The sequence below is a fragment of the Puma concolor genome, chromosome C1 (genome assembly GCF_028749965.1).
Source record: "Puma concolor isolate L17-30 chromosome C1, mPumCon1.1.hap2, whole genome shotgun sequence".
In the NCBI taxonomy this organism is placed as follows: domain Eukaryota; kingdom Metazoa; phylum Chordata; class Mammalia; order Carnivora; family Felidae; genus Puma; species Puma concolor.
In genome coordinates this window covers 6,564,739-6,590,065 of record NC_141674.1, presented here as the reverse complement: position 1 = coordinate 6,590,065, position 25,327 = coordinate 6,564,739, and the positions used below count along the sequence as shown (strand labels likewise).

General features: G+C 57.1%; 1 protein-coding gene across 5 annotated transcripts in view; it reads right to left on the bottom strand.

Moving 5' to 3' along the window:
* Window positions 1-25,327, bottom strand: part of SPSB1 (splA/ryanodine receptor domain and SOCS box containing 1) — an 83,142-nt gene that overhangs the window by 2,435 nt on the left and 55,380 nt on the right. For all 5 annotated transcript variants that reach the window (XM_086715602.1, XM_086715599.1, XM_086715601.1 and 2 more), the window contains exon 2: window positions 9,959-10,801. In XM_086715602.1, the coding sequence (XP_086571728.1) occupies window positions 9,959-10,652 (694 nt within the window). In that variant the 5' untranslated portion in view covers window positions 10,653-10,801. The remainder of the gene's footprint in view (window positions 1-9,958; window positions 10,802-25,327) is intronic.

The following is a 25,327-nucleotide window of genomic DNA, read 5'->3' as shown; positions in this document are numbered from 1 at the left end:
AACTGTTATTAGCTAACACAGAAAACCTGCCCGGGGCTGGCCACCTTTGTGAGCCCTCCGCAAACAACAGGTCCCTTAGGGGTTTGTTATTTGTTTTTAGTTTTCAAATGCAGCCCCGCACTTTGGTTTTTCTTTCTTTTTTTTTTTTTAAGTTTATTCATTTCGAGAAAGAGACGGAGAGGGCGAGGGGGGCAGGGGCAGAGAGAGCGGGAGACAGAGAATCCCAAGCAGGCTCCTTGTTGTCAGGGCGGAGCCCGACGTGGGGCTCGATCTCATGAAGCGTGAGATCATGACCTGAGCTGAAATCAAGAAGCAGATGCTTAACCGACTGAGCCACCCGGGCGCCCCTCCCTTGATGGTTTATTATGGTTTGCTCGGAGGGGCTTAACAAGCACAGGGAGGCATCATTATCATCATCCCCATTTTACAGATGAGGACACTGAGGGATAGTGAGTCCAAATAACCCGCCCAGGGTCACGGTGCTGGTAGGAGGTGGAACTGGGTCAGAACCCAGGCCGTCCCTGCTCTTACCCACAGGACGAGCGGTAGCCTTTACAGCGCGTCCGTCTGGGCACACGGAAGCCAGCCCTTCCCCCCACACGGCCCAGCTCCAGACCCCACACGGGCGTCCAGGAGGGGAATCATTCTAGGTGAACCCAATGCTCGTGGGTCCTGCAGCTGTCCCCCCGCTCACTGCTGAGGGCACCGAAGCAGAGGGGGCCTAATGTGCCGGGTTAAGCTCTGGGGTCCAAATCCAGGCAGCCCGGGCTCAGCAACCACATCCTTTAGGCTCCAGACCCCACCGCCAATGAAGACAGATGGTGAAGAAATGGTGGAGGACACCCAGCCACCCTGCAGCCTGGAGGTGTGATGTCTGCAGAAACTCCTCCGTCCCAGCTCTTCTCTCTCTGACGGAGAGAAAGCTGAGAGCCCAGGCCAGGCAGAGTGGAAACATCAGCCCAGGCTCGGCAGCCGGGACCCTCGAGACCGCCCCGGCCACCGCCAGGGCATCTCATCTCGCGGCCAGGGAAACTGAGGCTGGGGCTCACGGCAGGGCCGCCTCAGGCACCTGGATTTGAGAGGGACCTCTAGCTGCAGCCTGAAGGAGCACTTCTGTCCTTGTGTCCCCAGACAGCCGGGGCCCGTCTTCCCGCAAGGGAGGCTCCATGCATGCAGCCTGTGTGCTCCAGAAGGAGTGTGACAGTCACTCCCTCCCAGGCCCTGGAGGCCGCCGGGGGCAGAGTGGGCCTTGCTCTCCCCGCCTCCCCGGGGCTGACCCTTCCTGGCCCTTCTCCCAGAAGCAAGGAGGAGGTGAGCCCCCTTGGAGCTGCTCAGGGCCACCCTGCAGCATCCCCAACACGGGAAGAGCTGAAGCGACGGCATCCGTGGCTTCGTCCAGGGTCTCCCCCTGACACCGAGACTCCTCTGTGACCAAAAAAAAAAAAAAAAAAAAACACCGAGAAAAACCCAGCATTTCCCTGGAGATCCCCTGCCCCCAATGAGAAGCAGATCGCCGTTCTCTAATACTCACGAGTGTGTCCCAGAATACGAAAAATAACATGAAAAAACCTCAACTCTTGAAGAGCAAACCCTATGGCTGGAGGTGTTGGGGGGAAATGGGGAGTTGATGAGTACGGGGTTCCCTCGGGGAGACGGAAGTGTTCTAGAACCGATCACAGTGATGGTTGCACAACTGTGACTATACCAGAGCCCATGGACTCATACGCTTTAAATGTGGGGATTGTATGGCCTGTGAATTACATGTCAACAGAGCTGTTATCAAAAAACAGAATCCATCTGAGGCTTGATAATACATTTGCTAAATTCCTGGCTTTAAATGAAGGCAAGCAACCCCCACGGGTGGCCAGCCACAGCGAGACGGCAGAAGGAGCTGAAATGGTAAATGTTGTTCGTGAAAAGCTTTCTCGGTTCCTGGACAGCACAGGATGATTAAAGGCAGCCCTGCCTGGAGGCAGGAGAATGCACTAAATGCTTGGGGGCCAAACGTTCCAGACTCCCCGGGGAGCAGGGCCCGGTTCCTCCCACCTGCGAGCCCACAGAGACAGGAGTTTCCCCCCGCGTCGTAAAGCGTCCTGTGCCAGTGGCCTCACATCTGGTCCTCACTTCTGCCCTGCACAGCAGCCTGACCTCGAGCAGACCACTCCCTCGGCCTGGGCCTCAGTTTCCCCAACTGTACGATGAGGAATCCAGACCAGATGCTTCCTAGAGTCTCCTCCAGCTGAGATCCTGACGGCCAGAAATGCCTCCCAGTGGTTCCTGACCTGGAAACGCGCTGAGTGGCCCTTCTATGGACCGAGTGGGGGATTTCGGTGGCCCTTCCTCTCCTCCACTCAGGAGCTCTCTCCATCTGCCCCCATCGGGCCAGTCCCTTCTCCCTCCCGGATGTGGCTCAGCTCCCATGGGGAGCCCGAGGGGCTTCCCCTGGTGGCTGAGGGCACTTGAGAAAGTAGTAAGAGCCATGAATGTGGCCAGAGGGCTGTGCAGGGCTGCAGAGGGAAGACTGAGAGGGAGTTCCCATCACACCCTCTTGGCTTAATGGTGTCCAAGGCATCCCACGGGGACCCTCACTGAGAAATGTTTCTAAACAGCAGAGCTCTGCAAACCCGCAGCCCCAGCTGCCTTCTTTTTGGTGACAGCCTACCTGAAATTAACATCACAGCACCAGCAGCGGTCATGGCTTGTGGAACACGTACCGTGTGCCTGGCGGGGACTGCAGCCCCCCCTCAACCTACCGACGGGGAAACGGGCTCAGGGAGGGGAGAGCCACGGGCTAGAAAGTGAACACACACCCAGGTCCAGCCTATTCGGCAGTTGGGCTCTCTCTAGGCCAACGGGAGGAGGAAGTTCCCAACGGCCCCCTGCAGTTTACCCAGACGGATGAGGACCTACGTCTACCTCCTTCCACCCCCCCCCCCCACCGAAAGCAGCTATGTGATATGGGGGAGCCTCCTCTGCCTGACCATCTTTGGACCACACTGAATGATCCAGTTATGGGGGTTGTGAAACCAGAAGGATGTGTCCTTCGGACATAACCGACCTGCCAGGACGAGTTACGGAAGCTGCAGCTGACAGAGCCAGTGATGCGTTAGGACCCGTCACCCGAGCATCCCCCGATGGGCCCATTCTTGGGGACCGTGAGGGCACAAACAGGTCATTCCCCCCTGGGTCTTGTAGGAGGTCAACGATGATGCACAGGGCCACGGTCTGATGGCTTTCCAAAGGCCGGGCAGAGACCAGGAGTGCACTGGCCACGGAGAGGGAGATGGGCACCGGGCCGGGGAAAATATACATCCTGATTTCAGTTGGTCACTAACAGAACCCAGGAAGGCCTCCCCACCTCAACACTTTTGACGGGGGCCTGCGGGCTCTGCCTCGAGCTCCACGCACAAAGTAAGGTACCCAGTGAAATCCCACCGAGGAAGCTGCCCGGCGGGGAAGGCAAGAGTTTACTTATTTGATGACCGTGCAAGGTGCGTCGGCCGCTCTGCCCATCTCCCGGAAGCTGAGGGGCTCATCACAAACTTTACATAGTTTGTATGAATGGGAGGGGCGGGCACTGAGGGCGCACAGTCGGGAAGTGAATCGGGTGCTTTTTATGGGAGCAGAAGGTTGAGGAACTGGACGGTTTATGCGCCAACTTCCACATTTCAAGGAGCAATGGATACCTGGTGGCCTATCTGAACACGCACGGCCCAGCACGCCGACCGCCGACCGGGAGCTCTCCTGCAACCCAGCTCACGCCTCCAGAGCCCGGGGCTGTGATAGCTCACAGGCTAAATGGACGAACTCTGCGTCCGGGAGGTCGAGGACAGTGTCTCGCGTCAGGAAGTGCCCCTGATTCAGCCACGTTCCCATTCCCACCCGTCACCTTGGCCGCCCCTGTGACTGCAAGCAGCTTCCAGTGCAAATGCTCTGTGAGCTGGATTCTAGACAGTCGTGGCTGGAGGATGGCCATCCCAGGGCATGTGGGCACCTCTCCTTAACGTGAAGCAGGTCTCACCAAACAGAGGCAAAACAAAACCCTAACTCCTTGTCCTTGGCCACCAGGGAAGGAGGCCTGACCCCTGGCTGGGTAATGAGGCACCTTTGGTTCCCGGCTCCCCCGACTCTGAGAGCCTGTTGTCCTCATGTGACCAGCGTTTTGGGGGACAGGGCGTCTAGAACAATCCCTTCCCTCCTAAGTGGTCTCTCTCCCCCAGAAGGAAACTCTTGCAGGTTGGGTGATTAGTATCCTTGACTAGGGCTCTTCTCTGCAGTCCAGCTGGAATGGAGATGTGGGAGGGAGCCACCAGCGGGTGAGGCGCCCCGGGAGGGGACCCACAGGAGGACCCCAGGAGGAGGTCACCAAGTCAAAAGTCTCCTGAGGAAAAGAGCTGAGCTGTCTCCAAACCCACAATCACGACAGACCTCACCAAACTTACTTATCCGGGAGCAGGAAAAGGGAGACTTTGAAAATGCTGGAACCGCAGGGAAAATGCTTCCTTAGCGGGAGACGCTAAGTGGGAGCAGGGAGGACCCATGAGGCAGGGACTCTCCCTTGGGGGACGGTCAGCCTGCGGCTTGCAAGTAAGTCTTTTCATTTTTGCATCTCCGGCGGGGGGGGGGGGGTGTGTGGCGGGGGGGACAGGCAGGCCCAGGGCCCAAGCTGGGTCCTGTCTCCCCAGGAAAGAGGAAGGGTGACACTACAGTCCCTCTGGCTGCAGCTTCAGCCCCAGAAAGTCTCAAGGCTGGAGGAGTCAGAACAAATGGGCTGTGGTCAGAGGCGGCTGGATGGTGGGGGAGGTCACCCAGGGGCAGGAGGGCCGGGTGAGCACGGAGGGTGGCCACGCTTAGCGACTTAGGCTGACGGGCTCTGCAAACCGCTGGTCCCTGCTGAGGGCAGGACCTGGTGGCTGGGGTGCGGTGGGGTGGCGTTGGGTGGGGTGGGGTGGGTGGGGAAGGAGGGCTCAGACAACTTCCCAGACTAATAAGTCAGACCGCCCCAGAGGCTGTGACCCTGAGAAGACGTTATCTAGCCAGCCCTGGCTAGACCTTCTGCCCGTCACACTCCACTCCCCCCATGGACCACGGACCTGGGCTGCCATGACAGTCTCCCTTCCTCAGTTGCCTTGGACGGTAAAGCAAACCCTCCTGGCAGAAGACACAGGCGCCCTTTGACCTCGCCCAATGAGCACCCCATCTGAGTGCAGTCTCACCTTCCCCTGAGGTGGCAGGTAGCACGGGGGTCTCGTGGGAATGGTCTGGAATTGCCGCCTCCACATCTACAGTGGGCCGAATAGCGTCCCCCCCCACCCCCAATTCAGAACCACTTGGATCCTCAGAATGTGACCCTCTTGGAAACAGCATCTTTGCAGATGTAAATAGCTAAGATAAGGTCATGCCGGAGTAGGGGGGGGCCCTGAATCCAATGGCTGGTGTCCCAATAAAATGAGGCCATGTGATGACGGAGGCAGAGATGGAGTGATGCGTCCACAGCGAGGACAGTCATCAACCAGCCGAAGCCAGGAGGGAGGCCTGGGAAGGGTTCTCCTTGGAAGACCCAACCCTGGGCACCTTGATTTTGGACATCTGGCCTCTGGAACTGTGAGAGATTACATTCTGTTGGTTTAAGCACCCGGTTGGTGGTCATTTACTCCAACAGCCCAAGGGACTGAACACACCGTCCTTCCTGCTCCTCTTCTGAGCCTCCCCCCACCCCAACCCTGACGACTTCTGTCAAGGTCACCGGTCATGGCCTTGTTGCCAAAGCTGATGGACAATTCTCCGCCGTCACCATACTGGACCTCGTCCTTCCTCAAGTCCTTCCTTCACTTGTTGTCCAGGATACCACTCACCTCCCAAGCCCCACGGCCACTCCGCCTCCTCACCCCTCTGTCCACCTGACCCCAAAACACTGACGCGCCCCAGGGCTCCGCCTCAGCCCTGCCCGCTCACTCCCTGGGTGAGCTCAACCCGGGGTCCCAGCGTCACACACCGTCCAGCCGCGGATGACTGTCCCACCGACTGTCTAGACTGGCAGAGCCATCTAGATGTGTGCAGTGAGCACCTCAAGCTCAACTTCCCTACTCTGGCCAAAGCCCCGGTCCCCTTTCCCCTGGACAACTGTCATGGCTCGTCCCTGGCCTTCCAGGGGCCACTGTCGCCTCCATCGTTCATTTCTACGCAGCAGCCAGAGTGGTCCTTCCCTAGAAGGAGAGTGTGAGGTGCTCTGTTGGTACGGAACCGAGGTGTCGGTGAACGGGCCGAGGCTGGCACTTATCCTATTCTGTGTGTGTGTGTCCGGCTGTTGGCGTTCTACCAGCCTCATGGGTCTTCCTATCTGCATCCTCCAAAGTCAACTGGTTGCGCAGAATGGGGCCCATTCATGACGGACTGGGACTGGGGGAGCCGAGAAGGCAAAAGGGCGTCCGGATATTGCCTGGCACCAAAACCCAGGAACCAAAGAGTTCGTGGGACTGATCGCAGCTGCACACTCACAAGCCGGCTCAACTTTTTACTCGGACCTTGTCCTCTTGCCTTTAAATTTCCCCGACTCTCCCTTCAGGGAGGTGGATTTGAGGCCTGCCCTCCCGTCTCCTCGTCTGACTGCCTCTCGAGTAAACCCTTTCCTTGCCGCGTCCTGGATGTCCCAGGCACGGTCTTCAATGCCCATCGGGGAGGCAAATTTGGCTTTGGCTACAGCATGGCATTTCAGGGGAGGGAGAGGTCCTCATCATTAGTCAAGAGAACCCAAGGTAGGCTCCAGCCACCTGGTACTTGGGGGTCTCCACCCGAGACCCGGCTCACAAATGCAACTCTCAACAACACATTCCAACGCCCGCTCCCCACTCCCCTCAAGCCCTGTACGTTTCCCCAACAAGAAAAGTTACAGAAGCATCCGACTTCCCACCTGAGGCAGAGCTGACAGGGCATCCCCTTTACAAGACGCCCGTCTGGGCCTCCAGGACTGTTTTGGGCCTCGCCCTGACTCAGCAGAGGAACAGTTCGGGCTGAGTGTGCCCTGACTTGCCAGGGTGAACAGGCTAGTCCCCTCCGGGCCACTCAGGGGTCTGTGTTCTATATTAGAGCTGGCCACGGGAACAGGGGAGCCCTGCAAACACACAACACTGATGGACCTGTTCCTGGAGGGCACCGGGGGGCTGGACAGCTTTATGGAGACCAATAGCCCCAGTGGCCTGGCGACAACACAGGGGGCCCAGCAATTCATTCATCTGTCTGGCTGCACAGAATGGGCATGGAACGATCTGGGGCTGTGTTCATTCTTCTGCCAGGGCCAGGGCTCCTGAGATCCTAGGTCCTGGGCAGGATGTGCCTGGTTCTCCCAATCCCTGTCTTTCCCGGCCCAGGGCAGATGTGGCTGTAGACTGTCTACTACCATCACCTGGGGAGACAGACTCACAGAACTTGCTCTCCTGGTTCCCTAGACCAGGTCTGAGATAACATCCTGAGGGGAGGTCACCTGCTGGACGCACACCTGACTGCTCCTGCCAAGAGTCCCGTGACCTAGGGGTACTGGGTTGCGCAGGTGAGTTCATTGCCATCACCCAGCCAAAGCCAGGGGCAAGGAGCGAGGGAAAGAGGCGGTGGAGACTTCCAAAGAGAAGTGTTTAAAACTTGCCTCTGCCTTATGTCCCTGGATATTTTCTCTGGTATCTTCCAAGGCTGAAGTAGGGAAGGGACATGGGAGAAGCTGAAGGTTTGGAGGCAGCATGACCAGAGTCAGCGTTTGTGCTTCTGACCCCAGCAGGGGCTTCCCCGACTGCTCACCTGGCCTAAGGGTGGGGTTAGATCTCGGGGTGCCAGGCCAAACTTGCCCCTTAAAAATGGTCGGCACATGGGCAGGCAAGGCTTTCTGTATCGCCCCCTTTCCAAGGTGGGGTTTGCAGATGGTGGAAGGGACCCATGAAAGAGGGAGGGCCAAGCATGGGGATGGACAGTTCTGGAACTCTGGGACCTCCTGCCACCATGGGGTCCCAGCCACAAAGCCACCCACGGAACCCTCTACTTCCTAAACCAGGAGGACAGTGTGGCTACATGTGGGCTATTTAACATGTGGTCTGAGAAAGGCCACTACCTTTTCCAAAGGACCTGTGGGAATCACTGCTGATTCAGCCTCCTTCTAATCCACATGATCCTCCCCCAAAGGCCTCCTGACATCCTGATTGAACAAATCCCTCCAGGGGACTATGTCCTGAAGGAGCCAACTCAGAAGACCCCAGCACCAGAAGAGAGTGACCCTACACCTGTTTAATGAGAAACAGAGAACACTGGTTTTCATTTCTGTAAGAGGTCCTCATACTCCGAAGACTGCAAACCCTAGCTCAATAATAAACCCCCAGCTACTGTGCCAGATTTTGGTCAACTGCAGGTCAAAACTGGAGACAGACCAACCAGAAAAAAAGAGCATCTATTCATGCATGCATGCATCCATCCATTCATCCAACCATCCACTCATCCATTTATCCATCCATCCATCTATCCATCCATCCATCCATTCACTCATCCATCCATCCATCCACCCACCCATCCATCCATCCATCCATCCATCCATCCACCCACCTATCCATCATCCATCCACCCATCCATCATCCATCCATCATCCATCTGCCCATCCATCTATCCACCCATCCACCCATCCATCCACTCATTCATCCCTCCACCCATCCATCATCCATCCATCATCCATCTGCCCATCCATCTATCCACCCATCCACCCATCCATCCACTCATTCATCCCTCCACCCATCCATCATCCATCCATCCAACCACCCATCCATCCATCCACCCATCCAACATCCATCCATCCATCCAACCACCCATCCATCCGTCCACCCACCCATCTACCCATCCATCCACTCATTCATCCATCCACCCATCCATCCAACCACCCATCCATCCATCCACCCATCCATCATCCATCCATCCACCCATCCATCATCCATCCATCCATCCATCTATCCATCCACCCATCCATCTGTCCACCCACCCATCTACCCATCCATCCACTCATTCATCCATCCACCCATCCATCATCCATCCATCCATCCATCCAACCACCCATCCATCCATCCATCCATCCATTCTCCATCCATCCATCCACCCACCCATCCACCCATCCATCCATCTACTCACCCATCCACCCATCCATCCACTCATTCATCCACCCATCCATCCACTCATCCATTCACTCATCCATCCATCCATCCATTCACTCATCCATCCATCCATCCATTCACTCATCCATCCATCATCCATCCACCCATCCATCATCCATCCATCCACCCACCCACCCATCCATCATCCATCCACCCATCCATCATCCATCCATCCATCCATCCATCTACCCACCTATCCACCCATCCATCCACTCATTCATCCATCTACCCATCCATCATCCATCCATCCAACCACCCATCCATCCATCCACCCACCCATCCACCCATCCATCATCCATCCATCCATCCACCCACCCATCCATCCACTCATTCATCCCTCTACCCATCCATCATCCATCTATCCAACCACCCATCCATCCATCCACCCACCCATCCACCCATCCATCCACCCATCCATCCACTCATTCATCCATCCACCCATCCATCATCCATCCATCCATCCATCCACCCAACCACCCAACCACCCATCCATCCATCCACCCAACCACCCATCCATCCACTCATCCATCCATCCATCCATCCATCCATCCATCCATCCATCCACGAGGTGCTATCAGGTAATCTGGCCGACTCCAGCTAGAATTCTTCACTTAAGTAGAGGAAAGCAAGAGTGACCTCCGAGGATCTGAATATGCTGGGATGTCTACCTAAAGACAATTTAGTTCCAATGACTGTGAACTTTTGGCCAGGCCCAGCCAGGATCCCGGGGACACAAGAAATCCAGGAATGCTGCCACACTGGACAGCACAGAGGACACTTACGGTCGAGGCCGTTCAAGTAGCGCATGCGGATCTCACAGTGGCCCCAGACGGCACTCACTACAGGATACAGTTTTTTGCCCTTGAGTCCTCGAAAAGCCACTCCCATGTACTGTCCGTCCACAATGAAGCTCAGAGTCCCGTCATCCATGTCCAAGGCCACAAGGAAAGAGTCAGGGACAATAAATGTCTCATCCGGCTCCAAAAAGGCCGGGTACGTTTTGCTTGGCTGGTTTTTGCCATCGTGATAGAGCCGGTTGCGCCCCAAGTCCCAGCCCCAGGACTCGTGGTTATTCCCCACGAGAGTCGTGTACCCAACGGAGTGCAGGGGGGCGTCCGCCGTCGCCACCCCCACCACGGCGTGCGTGCCCCGCTGCCTCATGGCCCACGTGATCTGCCACACGTGCAGCCCACGCGTGTACCCGACTTTGCCCCTGATGGCGTCCGTGCTCTGGGCCACCGGATGCCGGTGAAAGATCAGCTTGTCGTCCTCCTTCACGAAGACGTTGAGCGATCGGTCGTTGTTGTTCCACGAGTGGAGCAGCTGGATGTCATAGGACACGGGGGGCATGTCCAGCAACAGGTCCAGGCGGGTGGGCTTGCAGTAGTCCAGGCCCTGGAGCTCCTGCTTCAAGGGCCGGTACGTGGGGTCCCTCATGTCCACAGTCTTGATGCCTCCGGTGACCTTCTGACCCATGTTCGCCTTTGGTTTCACCTTTGCACCGACTCCCAAGGCAAACTCATCAATCGTGGGGTCTCCCGTCCAGTTTTCCAATGAGGCCTAGACAGACGTCCCAAGGAAGGTTTCCAGGCAGCCTCTGTGGACTGCAGCGCGCTCAGTGTTGCCTATTGGATGGAGAGAGAAAGAGCGGGGTGAGCAGGGCGTGTGGGAAGAAGGGGAACCCGGAAACCAGGAGCACAAGGCTACCCACGCGGACACGTCCCAGCCACCTGGCCTCTGTGCTCCCAGTACACCTGATGCGGGCTCTGGCCCCATGACTACACCGCCAGGAAGGAGAGGGGCTGTTCACCAGCAGCCAGCATGGGGACACGGGCCTGGGGACCGGGCACCATGCTCGATGGTGTCGGCTACACGACACTCTCCAAATGCCTCATCACGGTTTCCCAGGGAGGAAGGCCAAGTGGGCAGGGATCCTGAAATCAGCCCTGGGGCAGTGGGCATCTTCCTTGGGCAAAGCAAAGGGAGGCTTGTGTCCCTTCCCTGCTGTCTGCAGGGAAAGTGAAGCCCCGACAGGCAGCAGAAACTTCCAGACTCCATTTCCCAGTACCTCCTCTTTTCTAGCACAGTTGTTTGCAGGGGTTCGCACTAGGGGAGGCGACCCGGGCGTAGGCGGAAAGCCCCCCTCCCGGCCTGCTGGTCCCTGAGGCTGCAGCGACCTCCCCAGCAAGTCCTGTGTCCCTCCTGGGCCGCGGCCACCAGTGACACTCTTCTCATGGCCCCCGGTCAGGTGAGAATGAAGACTCTCGCCCCCCACCCCCAGGTAGTTCTGGACCAACACTTAGAGGACCGTCACTTTTCCCCGCCCACACCCTTCAACGAGCAGCCGGTGTTTGGCCCCTTGGGTCCCAACAGCCCATCTGGGGAGGAAGCCCGACTCCAAGACTTCACCGTGTCGTGGGGTTGGAGGAGAGACCTCACTGCATCTGTCCCGTCCGCTCGGCTGGTAGTGCCAGGAGGGTTACGACCAAGGAGGAGGGTGTGACACGTGGGTGCCCGGGGGCCGGCAGGGCCAGGAGGTGGGGCGGGCGGGGGCCATCCGCAGTGGGCCTGCTGTCTCTCCTGGGCCTTCCAGCAAGCCCGGAGTTGCCTCCCTCCCCTGGGACCACGTCTTCAGGGTGACCTGGCTTCTAGGAGGCTGGCTCTCGGCAGAGCAAATGTCCCTGTGTGGGAACACTTGGACCCGACCCCCTTATCTCAGCGAGCACACCAAGCTTCTCGCCCTCCCCTTTCTGGTGTGGAATGGAAGGCTTGATCGCTCCCCGACGCATGGTCATTTCTTCAGAGACAGGCTAGGACTTCTTGTGTCGAAGGTATGCAAAGCTGGTATAAAGCAGAGGTGTCCCTCTGCAGCCAGAGGGCCACCCTGGTTCTGGAAAGTTCTGTGGATATCGTGACCTGATGTCCCGGATCCCCCAGTTTCAAGCTTTCAGGCCCATTGAGTCCTGAGAGCCATCGAAACCTCCAGGACTCGCCTGTGGTCCCGTGGAGGGTTTGGCACCTGCTTGCCAGGCTGTGTCGGGGTGGGGGTAGAGAGAGCCAGGGTTTGGGGGTGCAAACATGGTCCTGGTAATTGCAGAGACCGGGGCCCACCAGGCTGCAGCCTTCCCTGAACCCCCTCATCCATGTCTCCCCCGACTCCATTCGAGTATTTTCCTGAGCTGGTCCGGGGCAGTTCTCCAAGTCGGAAGCACCCAATTCATCTCTGCCTGGGCGCCTCCCTCTGGCTGCTGCCCAGTGGCCTCCCTGTGCAGGACGCTGGTGGGGACCCCAGTCAGCCCTCTGGAGGACGGGAGGGAGCTGACTTCCTCAGAGAGCTCATTTCACTGCTTCCTGGAGCACAACGGCCATGGCCCTTTGGTGGGATCTATCCCAGCACCTCAGCGTTCCCATGCCGGGCACAGGTGGGGGAGTGAGGAAGGGGCTGGGGGTCAGGGGAGACACTGGGCAGGCAGAACATGCGGGAGAGAAATGTGGCGAGGAGAAGTCCCTCCAACACATTAACTTCAACTACTTGGAGAGACGGACTCCTGGGTGGCTCAGTCGGTTAAGCGTCCTGACTCCTGATTTCGGCTCGGGTCGTGATCTCACGGTTCGTGAGTTCGAGCCCCATGTCGGCTCTGCACCGGCAGTGCGGAAACTGCTTGGGATTCTCCCTCTCTCCTCTCTCTGCCCCTCCCCTGCTCTCGCTCCCTCTCTCAAAATAAATAAACCATAGAAAAATAATAAACTACCTGGAGAGAAACGGGTGGAGATGGAGCATGGGGGAGGTGGGGAGAGCTGGCACAAGTCAGGGGTGGAGCTGGGGAAGGGATGGGGGGTGACAAAGGGAGAGAGGAAGGGAGCTCTCAGGCCTGTGAGCCGGGGCCTGCACACATATAACTCCTGCTTCAGCGAGACCAGGGATCAGCAAACTTCTCGGATAAAGGGCTAGATAGTCAAAGTTTTAGGCTCTGTGGCCAGGCAGCCTCTGATAAGTACTCAGCTCTGCCTTGTGGCGTGAAAGCAGCCCCAGACGGTGCATTGATACGTGAGCATGGCTGAGTTCCAATAAAACTTTATGAGAATAAGCTGGTCCCTATTCTTGGCCGAGCTCGGCCAACCTCTGGGCTAGACAAGGGGCCTCGCACCTCATCTCCGCCGAAGACGGAGGGCCGAAGTGGAAGGCGGAAGATGTACGTGGGAGGGGATCTGGCGGCCACAGCGTCAGGCCGGCCTCAGAGCGAGCCAACAGAAAAGACGGCATAAGCTTGCAGTGGCAGGGGGCGACCTGTTCAAGTCAGTCAACCACGCTCTGAGAGATTCCACGGCCTGCAGGCAAAGTCCGTTTGCGCGGCCCTTGTGCTAAGCTCCCACCCTCCTGGGCCAGCAACCCAGGGCACCGTCCAAGAGGGAGGGTCCTTTCGGGCCCCCGGACCGCGTGACCTCGAGCAGCGGGAGTCTCTGGAAGGAAGAGGGGCAGGGTAAATTGTCTGCGGCACCGCGGAGTGGCTCCCGCCCAGGGGACGTGGCCCACCCGCTCTGCTGCCTCTGGGCCAGCCCGTCGTCAGGGTCACCCCCAGATGGTCAACCACCATAGCAACCCTGGAGCCATTCTTGATTCACCCGTCACCTGCCTGCCCCCACCCCGTGTCCAGGCTATGGTCCAAGTTGACACTTCCTTCTTGTAGACCTCATGCTGTCCACGCCTAGCCACCTCCTGGCCTCCCTTTCCTTCCATTTTTAAATGTAGCCGCAGAGATCTGCCCTTCTGGGGGTCTCCAGAAACTCCACTAGCCCCTTCTTGGGAAGAGCCAGTAAGTTCTCCGCCCCCAACGTGCACTTCCCTACTCTGCTCCTATCAGCACTGCCCCTGGGGCTTCCAGTCCTGGGGGAGGGGGGGACTCACGCACCTCAGGCCACTGCCTAGGACTCGCCCTTAGCTTTTCCGAGGCTCTGTTTGCTCCTGGGACAGGGGTGTCCCAAGCTCACCTCTCCTCAACAGAGACAATGTTCCAGAGAGGACCTAGTACAACTGGCAATTTCACTTCTGCTTTTGTTTTTATTTTTATGTTCCAGGCTGTGCTCTGCACACTGAACAAAGATCCCTGTTATCCATATTCTTGGTCACTGCACTTGGTCCTATGATGGACGCTGGCCTTGAGCCAAGACCCAGGTGTCTGAAATGTTGAGCAAATCAAATTCAACGTCCCCCCCGCCCTTTTTTTTTTTTTTTTACTTTTATTTATTATTAGAGACAGAGAGAGACAGAGCATGAGCATGGGACGGGCAGAGACAGGAGACACAGAATCCGAAGCGGCTCCAGGCTCAGAGCTGTCAGCACAGAGCCCGATGCAGGGCTCGAACCCACAAACTGCGAGATCATGACCTGAGCTGAAGTCAGACGCCCAACTGACTGGGCCACCCAGGTGCCCCTAACGTCCCTTCTAAGCCAGGGGTTGGCAAACTTGTTCTGTGAGGGGCCAGATTGTAAATATTCTAGCCTTTTCAGAGGATATGTAAATGAACGGGCATGGCCACGTTCCAATAAAACTTTATTGCCAAAAAACAGTGGGCCAGATTTGGCCCGAGGCCACAGTTTGCTCACCTCCATCCTAAACCCATGCCAACTGCTGACGTTATTTCAAAAATGCCTGGACGAGGTTCTGGGGGGTTGGGGAGGGCACGGAGTAACAGAGGCACCGGCTTGGCCTGTGCAGCAATCGCTAACACTGGGCCAAGGAGTCGGCAGGGGATGCCAAACTTCAGGGAGGAACCAGAAGAAGCAGTACAGGCCCCAGCTCTGAGACCAGTCCCCTTTCCTGCCTTCTGAGAGGCAAACGCGGATGTCCAGGCCTTTTAGGGCCTAAAGTTGTCACAGGAGTGTCAGGGCCTGGAATGGCCCAGCGAGTCCCTAGTGAGTCTCCACGAATTGGGAGGACCCAGACCTTGTCCCCCTGGGGGAGAAATAAAGCTGCAGCAGGTGTGGCCGTGGCTGGAACAAGAGAGGCCGAGGACAGAGACGGCCCGCGGCCATCGCCACCCGCCCCCCCCCCCCCCCCCAGCTGCGGCTCTTTCACTCTCTCTGCGGGGTTCTTGTTCACAAAGCTCGTACACACAGGGGCGCCTGGGCGGCTCAGTCGGTTAAGCGTCCGACTCCCGGTTTCGGCTCAGGTCACGATCTCACAGTTTCACGAGTTCAAGTCCCGCATCGGGCTCTGTAGCTGGCAGCGCGGAACCTGCTTGGGATTCTCTCTCCCCGGCTCTCTAGGCCCCTCCCCCACTCACACTGTCTCTGTCTCTCTCAGAATAAATTAATCAATTAAAAACAAAAAGCACAGGACACGGGGTCCCCAAGACTACTCAAGACCGTCGCGAGCCAGCTCTCAAGACAAATTCCTCGTTTGCACCCCTCCCGCCCCACCAGCCTCTGATTGCCCAAGTAACATACTGTCCCCACTGTCCTCAGTCCTGCTTCTTCCCCAAGATCAAAGACACGCCTGGAGCAGGGGTGAGCAGGACTCCAGGGTGACCTGGGGGGGGGGGGGCGGGGATCTGTGGTTTTGGTGGGTGGGGTGTTGCCCTTGTAACGGGCACAAACACAGCAGCAGGATGGCTCTCTGAACCAGGAGCAAGAATGCACGCGCACCTAGAAACACGCGTGTGTGCGCACGCGCACTTCAGTGGAAGCAAAGTAAAATATGTCCAAAGGAGCTCTGACCGTCGGACTGTCCCTCTTGCTGGTTCCGGGGAGTCGACAAGTCATTCTGGGTTGGGAGCTCCTGGCGACATTTTTTTCGACAGGTAAAATCAGATTAAAGATCAAACAGGGTCAGAGGAGAAAACTAACCACAGAAGGGTGGGTCGGAAAGCCCGCGAGGGAAAGGGCCCCCCTTCACACAACGGGCAGAGAGTGTGCAAGTCCTAACACAGAGCTGTACCTCCTGTGGGGTCACGTTCTCGAGCCGCGGCTGGCACGGGGCCCCGTGTGGTACAAGTCACTGGAGGGGGTTCAGGAAAGGCCGCGTGGACGGCTTTCTCACCTGGAACAGCAGGCGAGGCGCCCACCCCACCACATCTCCCTTGTCGGGGACCTTGACCTCGTGGTCAAGTTCGCCCACGCTGATGAGTGGCTGTGGCGCCGTCCCTGAGACCGAGGGTGCTCCTGGGGCCTCAGTCTTCACGCTCCACTTCCCTCTGCTCAGCCGGGGCCCTCCTCCCACTCACCAACCTGGCACAGCACTGGCCCCAGTATGCCGCGGGGGTGGGGGGGGGGAACAAAGCGGGGAGGACCCGTCCCCAACATCAAAGCCAAGCACCTGGTTCTGTCTGGTGCACTGGAGGGCTGCCTGGGGGCGTCAGAGAGGAGCGCACAGTGGGAGGGAAGCAGGAATCACAGCCAAGGGGCAGGGACACTGGCCCTGTAAACTGCCTCGTCTTTCCCAGAAGAGGGACACAGAGGGGCATGAGCAAACACACCTCAGAAGCTTTAAGACTCTGCATTTACTTAACAATCGCGTGCACAAGATTAAAGGCTCTGGGGCCAGGGGTGGGGGTTGGGGGTGGGGCACAGAGGGCGAGTGCCTGCTGTCAGGCCTGATGTCGCCGAGCCCTATGGTTTGACTTGGGGAGACCCCTTTCCCTCTCCTGAACCCCGCCCCCCAACTCTTCCCCACTAATGCTACGCACACATCATCTTCGATGGATCAAAAGCCAGCTCATCCACTGCAAAAGGGGACGCCTCTCAGACCCTCTAAGGGGCAAAAGCATCCCACTTCAGGGAGCCATGCGGGATGCACAGGGCTTAAAAGCTTGAGGTGGTCTAGAGAGAATGTGGGGGAAAGCCACCCACGCACAGGTACGGGGGTGAGTCCGCAGCACGCACCTGGGCACGTGGGGCCACGTGGCGGCCGCCATCCAGACGTATGACACCCAGCAATCACCCGCCAGCTGCTCTCCCAGGATCTTGCCTACGGAACCCGAGAGCCCTGCACGGGGACACGGGGACAGAGACGCTCATGGCCCTACGACGCCCCCGGCCTTGGAGAGGAGCAGACAGCCCCTCGGACGGCTGACTTGTACAAAACCTCACGTGACGCTGTTCCATGGAGAACAAGATGCAGGACGGGATCCTATTTCTGTAAGAACGGAATTTAAGAAGATTCTATCTGCACATGTTTATCTGTGGGCAGGCACAGAGAAAGGTCTAAAATGAATAAACACCAAAGCTTTCACAACGGTTAACCCTGGAGGGGGGCGGGGTGGAAGGAACGATGCATTCACCGTGAACACTTTTTGAACTGAGTTTTTTTGTGTGTGATGCACGTATTACTTGGGTAACGGAATGAGTTTTAAGCACACGGAAACGAATAAAGGCTGGAAAAGAATACTGGCTTTACACTTCCACAGAGGAGTTGTTTCCCAAAGTAACTCCTGAAGGCTCTCCACGTGTGTGTCACTTCTTCTAAAGGGGACAGAGGATAAATGTTTAATTCAGCCGGGAAGACGCACAGGAAGGATCCAGAATCGGGAGGAGGGCGAGAATCACCGGGTACAGCCCAGGGGGCCGTCCCAAAGAGGGACGTTATTTCCACAGTGATTGCTCCCAGGATTTCCAGTGGCACGGTTTCTAATTCATAATTTGAAATTGCCCAGTAAAAATGGGGTGGCTCCTGTCTCCCCTGGACCCATACGAGCTCTCCTAAAAATCATCCCTTTGTTTTGTGGTTTGAGGAAAAGTCTGTTGAATGGGCGGAGGGACGGCTCTGATGGAGACACATCCAAGGTGACCGGTGACAAATGGATGGGGTGGGGGAGGAGGGAGGGCACACACCCAGGAGGGCCGCCAGGGAGAAGAGTGGCAGTCACACACTCACCTCCTTTTAACTCAAGTCCCCCTCAGCTTGTCCGATTGACCCCAGAACAGTAAAACCATTGTCTTGACCCAAGATGGGGAAAGAATGAAATGCAGGCTACGGAACAAGGTGACCCATTTATAAAGCCTCCTTTCACCTGAAGATCAAATAAACCCCCTCCCTCCGCCTCCCCACCTCACACATCGGTGTCTGCAGCCCAGAGTTTTGCAAGAGAAGCACGCCCTGAGCGGTCTGTGATTCTTTCAGACAACTTTGCAGCTTGTTGACTTGCTGTCCGGCTCTGCCTGTCAGTTAGGGTTTCACGCTCCCGTGAGCCAGGACTTGGGGACACGCTTTGGTGGTGAGCGCGCTCGGGGCATGCTCCGTGCGAGCCTGGCCACGGAGCCCCTGGCAGAGGGGTTCCCACCAGCAGGATGAGGCCGCGCAGCAACGGTCCCCCGCACCCCCCACCCCCCCATTCCACCTGCCCCTTTGAGGAGAGATCCCCCGGAACACCCAGGAGAGAGCCGTGTTCTTCTCAAGAGGGGATATAAACATGAAGTCTCTGCCCCTAGAACCAACAAAACGTATCGGTCCCTTCTGGAAAGTTCTGACGGGTGACTTTGGAGAGAAAAGCCCGCATGGTCCAGAGCTCTAGCCTCTGACCTCAAAAGACCAAGAATGCACCTGCTGTAAACACCTACGGAAGGACCCAAATTACTCACGGCACTTTCAGAAAGGGCTCACGTCAGTTGAACCCTGCCCCTGGGAAATCGGCACTACATTCATACAGAGACTGAAAATTAAAATAAAGAGCCACGGCTGCACCCAATCAAGGTTGTGACGGCAGGCGCCTGCACTCTGTTCAGATGAGAACCCCTGTTCTTGGAGGGACCTCGGTGACACACAATGACCCCTGGATACCTCGTCAGAAGTTTGCCGAGACAGCGGCCAAAGAGCCTTTGAGAGGCAGTGGGAACGGAGCCCGTAGTGGGGGCTGGGCAACCATCAGATGGCACCTGCCTGGTGCCCTCCACACAGGGAGCGGGAAGCCAGGCAGAGAGCTTAGGCCATGGGGACAGCCTGCGGGAGCCCAGGGGAAAGGCTGTCTGTGGATGAACCACCTCAAAAACTCCAAGCATAAACTCCCCGAGTCCAGAGCAGCGGTCGAGGTCCCAAAAACTTTCTCCAGGAAGAAGAGGCTGTTCTCCCGGATGATGCTCACAGGAGTGCTCCTCCAAGTGGGGTCCCCCGACTCCTTCATCACCTGCCGGGAGAAGCGAATGCCTGGCCTCCCATCCCCGACCCACTGAATCAGGGGCTGCGGTCCAGCAGTCTGCATTCTTTTTTTTTTTTTTTTTTTTTTAATTTTCTTTTTTTTGAACGTTTATTTATTTTTGGGACAGAGAGAGACAGAGCATGAACGGGGGTGGGGCAGAGAGAGAGGGAGACACAGAATCGGAAACAGGCTCCAGGCTCTGAGCCATCAGCCCAGAGCCCGACGCGGGGCTCGAACTCACGGACCGCGAGATCGTGACCTGGCTGAAGTCGGACGCTTAACCGACTGCGCCACCCAGGCGCCCCCAGCGGTCTGCATTCTAAGGAGCCCCCAGCAACATCAGGACACTGCTGCTTCAAAGGAACGACAGCTCAACGTTTTAGAACCTCAAATCCATGTGAAATAAGAACCGCCAGGCTGAGATTCACAACAAGGATTTTTAAAAACCGCGTGTTCAGTCTTGATGTGAGATCTTTTAAATGTTACACATGCTCATCAGAAATCGCAATCCAGAGGGGCGCCCGGGTGGCCCCGTCAGTTAAGCGACTGGCTCTTGGTTTCAGCTCAGGTCGTGATCTCGCGGTTTTGCGAGCCCCGGGTTGGGCTGGCTCCACCCTTGATGGCGTGGAGCCCGCTTGGGATTCTCTCTCTCCCTCTCTCTCTCTGCCCCTTCCCTGCTCCTGCTCTCTGTCTCAAAACAAACAAACAAACAATAGAAATCTCAATCCAGAAATGTATAAAGTGTCCCCCTCCCACTGGGGACAGTCCACTTTGAGCAAAGGATCACCCCCAAATACTACTCACCAGTTTGCTTTCTCCAAGTCATAAGAGACTAGTCCCTGTGCCAATTTCGTGTGGTAGGAGCCGCATAATATCCCACTACGGGAATTTCTGTCACTTGCCTTTAGAGATGAATGTGTGAAGGTCACGCGTGGGGTGAGGGATTCTCCCTAGCGGGGTGGCCTTGAGCAGCTTCCTCTCATTAGTTTGTGGCCACCTCGTCTCTCAATACGCCCCAAATCTTGGACTTCAGAGCCCCCACCCTACGGTCCACCTCTAGTAGAAGAGTCTACGGCCATAGCACCCTGAACGCGCCCGATCTCGTCTGTCCATTTTTAGTAGGACAAAAGCGGAGGTCACGGGAACCTCCCACCAGGCTTCCTGGTCTTTGAACTGGCCACAGTGGCGGCAAGGTGCCCAGGTTCCCGCACAGCTAGTTGGACTGAAGGCTTGTCACCCGGACCTTGAATGGACCACAGCCAAGGAACTTGGAAAGGATTCTAAAAGGAATCAGGCCTTGTGTGCAACCTAATCACCATTCCTCGTGTGCGATTTCACGGAACTGAACAGGATGCTGAGGGAGAGGTAAAGCCCCACGCTTCGCAGGCCGGTCGAGAAAAGGACTTAACCCTACCTCTAAAGCCACAATAGCTCACGGACCTCCTCCTCCTGTCCTGTCAACCTGGAAAGTCCTGGACGCTGGGCCGCCAGCCCGATGGGAGGGCCACCTAAGCAAGTCCAAAGGTAGCAAATCACTCAATCCTAAATTCCCAGGCAAGCAGAAGGGTCCAGCTGCCAGGTCCCCATGGCACCAGCTTGTCACCAGGGGGTACGGCGAGGAGGCAGGAAGTGGCCTCCGCAGCTGCGCCTTCTCCTTCTTTTTTTTAATGCTTTTATTTATTTTTTGAATTGTACTCTTTAAAAATGTTATATTATGTGAATTTCACCTCGACAAACAAAAAAACATAAATGGATGAAAAATGTCCACCTGCCCAAAACCCTCACGGCAGGAGGTGGGTGTGGAAAGGGCTGCAGAACGGAGGGGGGCCCGGAGCTCGAAGAGGTCTAGGGTCACACACAGGGACCCGGCCAACGACGTGCCTCTGTGGGGAGTAAGGAGCCTTCTAGAACTGGGCCACGGCCGCGCAGTTCTCCACTCTCCACCCCACCCCCCTTTCTTTTCTCCAAAAGAAAAAGTGCAGAGCTGTGCGCCTGGAAACGGCACCCTTAGATGGAGTTTCTCTGCAGGGATCTGGAGTGCGCACCTGCACCTCTGTGCCCGCTCCCTCTGTCGATGACTCTGGTGACGGATCTGTCAGCTGCGACCGCACCGCGGGGCTTCGGCCCCGGGGTGACGCACGGTTTGACTGGACCTGTCGCCACATGAAAACCTGTTCCGATGGGCTGTTTCTGAGTTCTCGTGAGGATTACTGCTCACAGAACTGGAGAGATCTGGGCCTCCCGCGTCGGTCACCACCACCTCCCCCCCGACCCTCTCTGGCCAGACGCCCTCTCGTAAAACCCGGCAAGTTGGCCAAGTGTTCAAGGCCTGTGTGCATCTAGTAGGTGTCTAAAAAAATATCGGGTCGCAGGCTCGCCCCATCCCACCAGCACCTGCTGAACCCTGACGGGCGTGGCATGGGCTTCCCAAGACCCCGTCTTTGTCCCTCAGTCCCTGAGTTTCCCAAGCAGGTGGACAATTCAAGAGCATGGGCTGCGCACGGTCGGCGTTCAGGGAAGTAGGGGGCGGTGCTCCACCTCGGCTGCCAGAGCGCGTCTTCCCCGGGGGGAAACTGGCAAGAAAGTCAGCAAGACAGTCACCTGCAGAAGTGATCCACCCCGAGAGGTGGTCTGTACGTGTTCAGCTGACGAACACTTGGAAGACACCCAAGTCCCAATAAGGTGCCTTAGGGTTGGAATGCGTTCCAAAAATATTAGGTGCCTCCTGTATACACACAGGTAGAAATCACTGGGGGAGACAGGGAGCAATCATTTGAACAGTTAATGCAAACTTCAGGGGCAGAAATTTTTTAAAGTTTATTTCTTTATTCTTGAGAGAGAGAGAGAGAGCATGAGTATGTGAGTAGGGGAGGGGCAGAGAGAGAGGGAAAGAGAGAATCCCAAGCTGTGAGCACAGAGCCTGATGTGGGGCTTGAACCTGCGAACCGTGAGATCGTGACCCGAGCTGAAATCAAGAGTTGGAGGCTTAACCAATTGAGCCACCCAGGCGCCCCTTCAAGGGCAGAAATTTTTATCTGTCGTGTTCCCTGTGGCAGCCCCAATGCCTAGCACAGTGCCTGCAACACAGTAGGTGCTCAATAAATAAATGTTAAATGACTCTATCTCTAATACAGGGCCAAGTAATAAGTGTCAAAGAAAAAACAGAGTAGTGAGGACAGAGAAAATGATGGGAACAGGTGGGAAGGGAAGGCTTCTCTGATACCGCAATTTATGGACGGAGACCGAGATAAATGGAGGGAAAAAAGCACGAGCCTACTCAAGAGGAAGAGCGTTCTGGGCAGAGGGAACAGGATGTGCAAAGGCCCTGAGGTGGCAGCACGCTTGTCGTGCTGGGAGAATAACAGAGGAGCCATGCAGAGGGGCAGGCACACCGGCCTTGCGGGCCACAGGAAGGACTCTGGATTCTGTCTCCAGTGTGATGAGAAACGGGCATAGGGCTTTGAGCGGGGGGAGGACACAGTCTGACATCTGTTCTAACGGGATCCTTTTAGGCGGCTGTGTTGAGAAGAGGCTGTTGGCAGCCAGCGTGGAAGCCGGGAGACCGGCTGAGAAGTCAATGCGAGGTTGCAGCTTGAACCTGAGGGTGGCCGTAGCGGGAGGATCCAGAATGTAACCCGAATAAACTATAGACCCAGAGCCCAGGAAGACGGTGGCCTAATCTGTGAACCCAAGGACTCCAGCTCTTACCCCCTATGGTGACAGCAGAGATATCGGGTTACAAAACGGGAGGGCCACTCGACCGGTTTTCCTGAGCTCTGGTTCTGGGCTTCCCACGTGTCACTTTTAGAGGCGAACACAAATCTTTTGCACACTTGGCTGTCTTACTCCTTACTGTATGTGAACGTATCACCTCAGGTTTATACCTCAGTCTCCTGTGAGTTTGGTAAAGATCTCTAAACTGTGTCGAAATTGGGACGCCGGGGGAAAAAAATCCAGTTCCCGAATCTATAAGATGTGGGTAGACCATAACGACCCCGAGGGCTCAGCTGGCCCCCTTGGGATCCTTCTCGGAGCAGCCCGGCTGCCTCTACCTAAGACTTCCTGGGGCTGAAAGGGGGTCAGTCAAGGGTAACTTGTTTACCAAGTGCCTGCAAACACGGAGAAGACACACGAAGTCTGGAGTTGGACCACTTGGGCTTAAGCTTCAGCTCCACAAGCTGGGCGACCTTGGGCAAGTTGTCTAACCTCTCTGAGCCTCAGGTGCTTCTCCACTGGAATGGGGGTGGGGGTGGGGGGGGGTGACTGCCTGACATCATAGGTTTGCTTTGAGGATTAAGTGAGAAGCCCACAGAAAGCCCAGCCCTTCATAAAGACCCACGCTGGGGATGCATCTGTAATTTAGTGGTTTGAGGAGAAGGCAGGAAGGCAGGAAGGAAGGGAAGCTGGGAGGGTTTCTTGAGAAGGCGTCTCTAGTGGAGGAACAGCTAGAAGAATGGTCGCTTCGGGGTGTCCGTGACTCAGCCAGGTGGCCACCTCTCGTCATCTCAGGCTCATTCCTGATGACAGAGAGGCCCCCTCGGGAAGCCCGCAGGTGCTGGTGCCACAGGCAGGCAGTGGTCTTGCCCGCCTCTACTGGATGCTCCCTGGTGCCTCCCCCACGTCCCCCGCTGTGCCTGCTGCAGGATGCGGTGGCAGCTGTGGCGGTGGGCCCGTGGTGTCCCGAGTCTGCTGTGGCCTGGGCTCTACTGAGGCCAGGTGGCAGGGACACACACATCTGGGGAAGTTTCTCGGGAAAGCAACTGGATTTGGGCTGGGTCTATCCCACTTGGGAAAGCAACTCGGATCTGGGCTGAGTCCGTCCCACCTATCACATCTGAGAACACAAAAGGAAGAAAGGGGAAGTGGGGAACAGGGAAATTGGCCCAATATCCATTTAATGGGCTAGTCCCGGATGGCCATCAGGGCAGAGGGAGGAAGAAGCCAGAATGAATGAATGCGCTCGCTTCTCCAGCAAACTTCGGAAACGTCGGCAGGCGTGGGACCGGCCACTGGAGCTGGGCCAGGTCCCCCTCACCCCCTCCCCCGGGTCCTAGGTACACGTGAGGGCCGCGAACGCACGCGGCACCTGCTCGCCTCGGCCACATCAGACAGATCGCGTTTGGAAAGGTGTTTCCTCCGCACGCTGGACTTGCCATGAAATACAACCACCAGCAGGTGACCTTCACGGGGAAATGGGGCCACCCCAGGGCAAGCGGCCCACGCTCCTCACGGTCACGGCCGTGGGCCGTGCAGACCTGGATGCGGGGACCCCTCTACAGCTCCCCCGGCGCAGCGGCGGGCCCCGGGACTGCCTTCCTGGCCGGGCAGCGAGTTTCCAGGGCCGGAGGAAGACCACAGCTCCTCTCCCGCCCGACACACCGAGTATTTCTAAGGCCGTCCCAAGTTTCCGTTCCCATATCAAGAGCGCCTCTTTTCTGCTGAGGCAGCGAGAGCCGTCAGCGAACCGAGCTGCCGGGACCCACGTTTTCGTAACACAACGCCTTCCCTTGCAACGCACCAGGGTGAATCACTGAGGTTTAATAGTATCGGCAGCTGGGCTGGTGGAAGGAATCCGCGCAGAAGCCGGACGGCGCGGCTCCGGCCGGTCCCCACGCGCCTTGCCCCGGCCCCCACCCAGATACCCCACCTCTCTTGATTGACAGCACCCCCTTTCCAGGCCCCCCAGTGGAAAGGCAGATGTGACTGCGGTTCTGCACGTGCAACAATCCAACTCCTTCCTTGAGAACAGTCCCTTTAGGGGCCAGGGGACGGTCACCCTGTGCCCCGCATCTAGGCATGCCTGGAGCTGGTGGAAAATGCAGAGTCTGGGCCCTTCCCGGCCAATCTGGGCCCAGGGGGGTGGGGACTGTGGAGCGGGCCCTCTCCAAGGCAGAAAGAAGCCTGGAGGGAACACGCATCAGAAAGAAGGAAAACAGAGGGGCTCCCAGCCCTCTCCAGCAAGCAGTCCTGAAACATAACTGGCCCCGAACAAACCAAATCTAGAAGCTGACAAGTTTAGC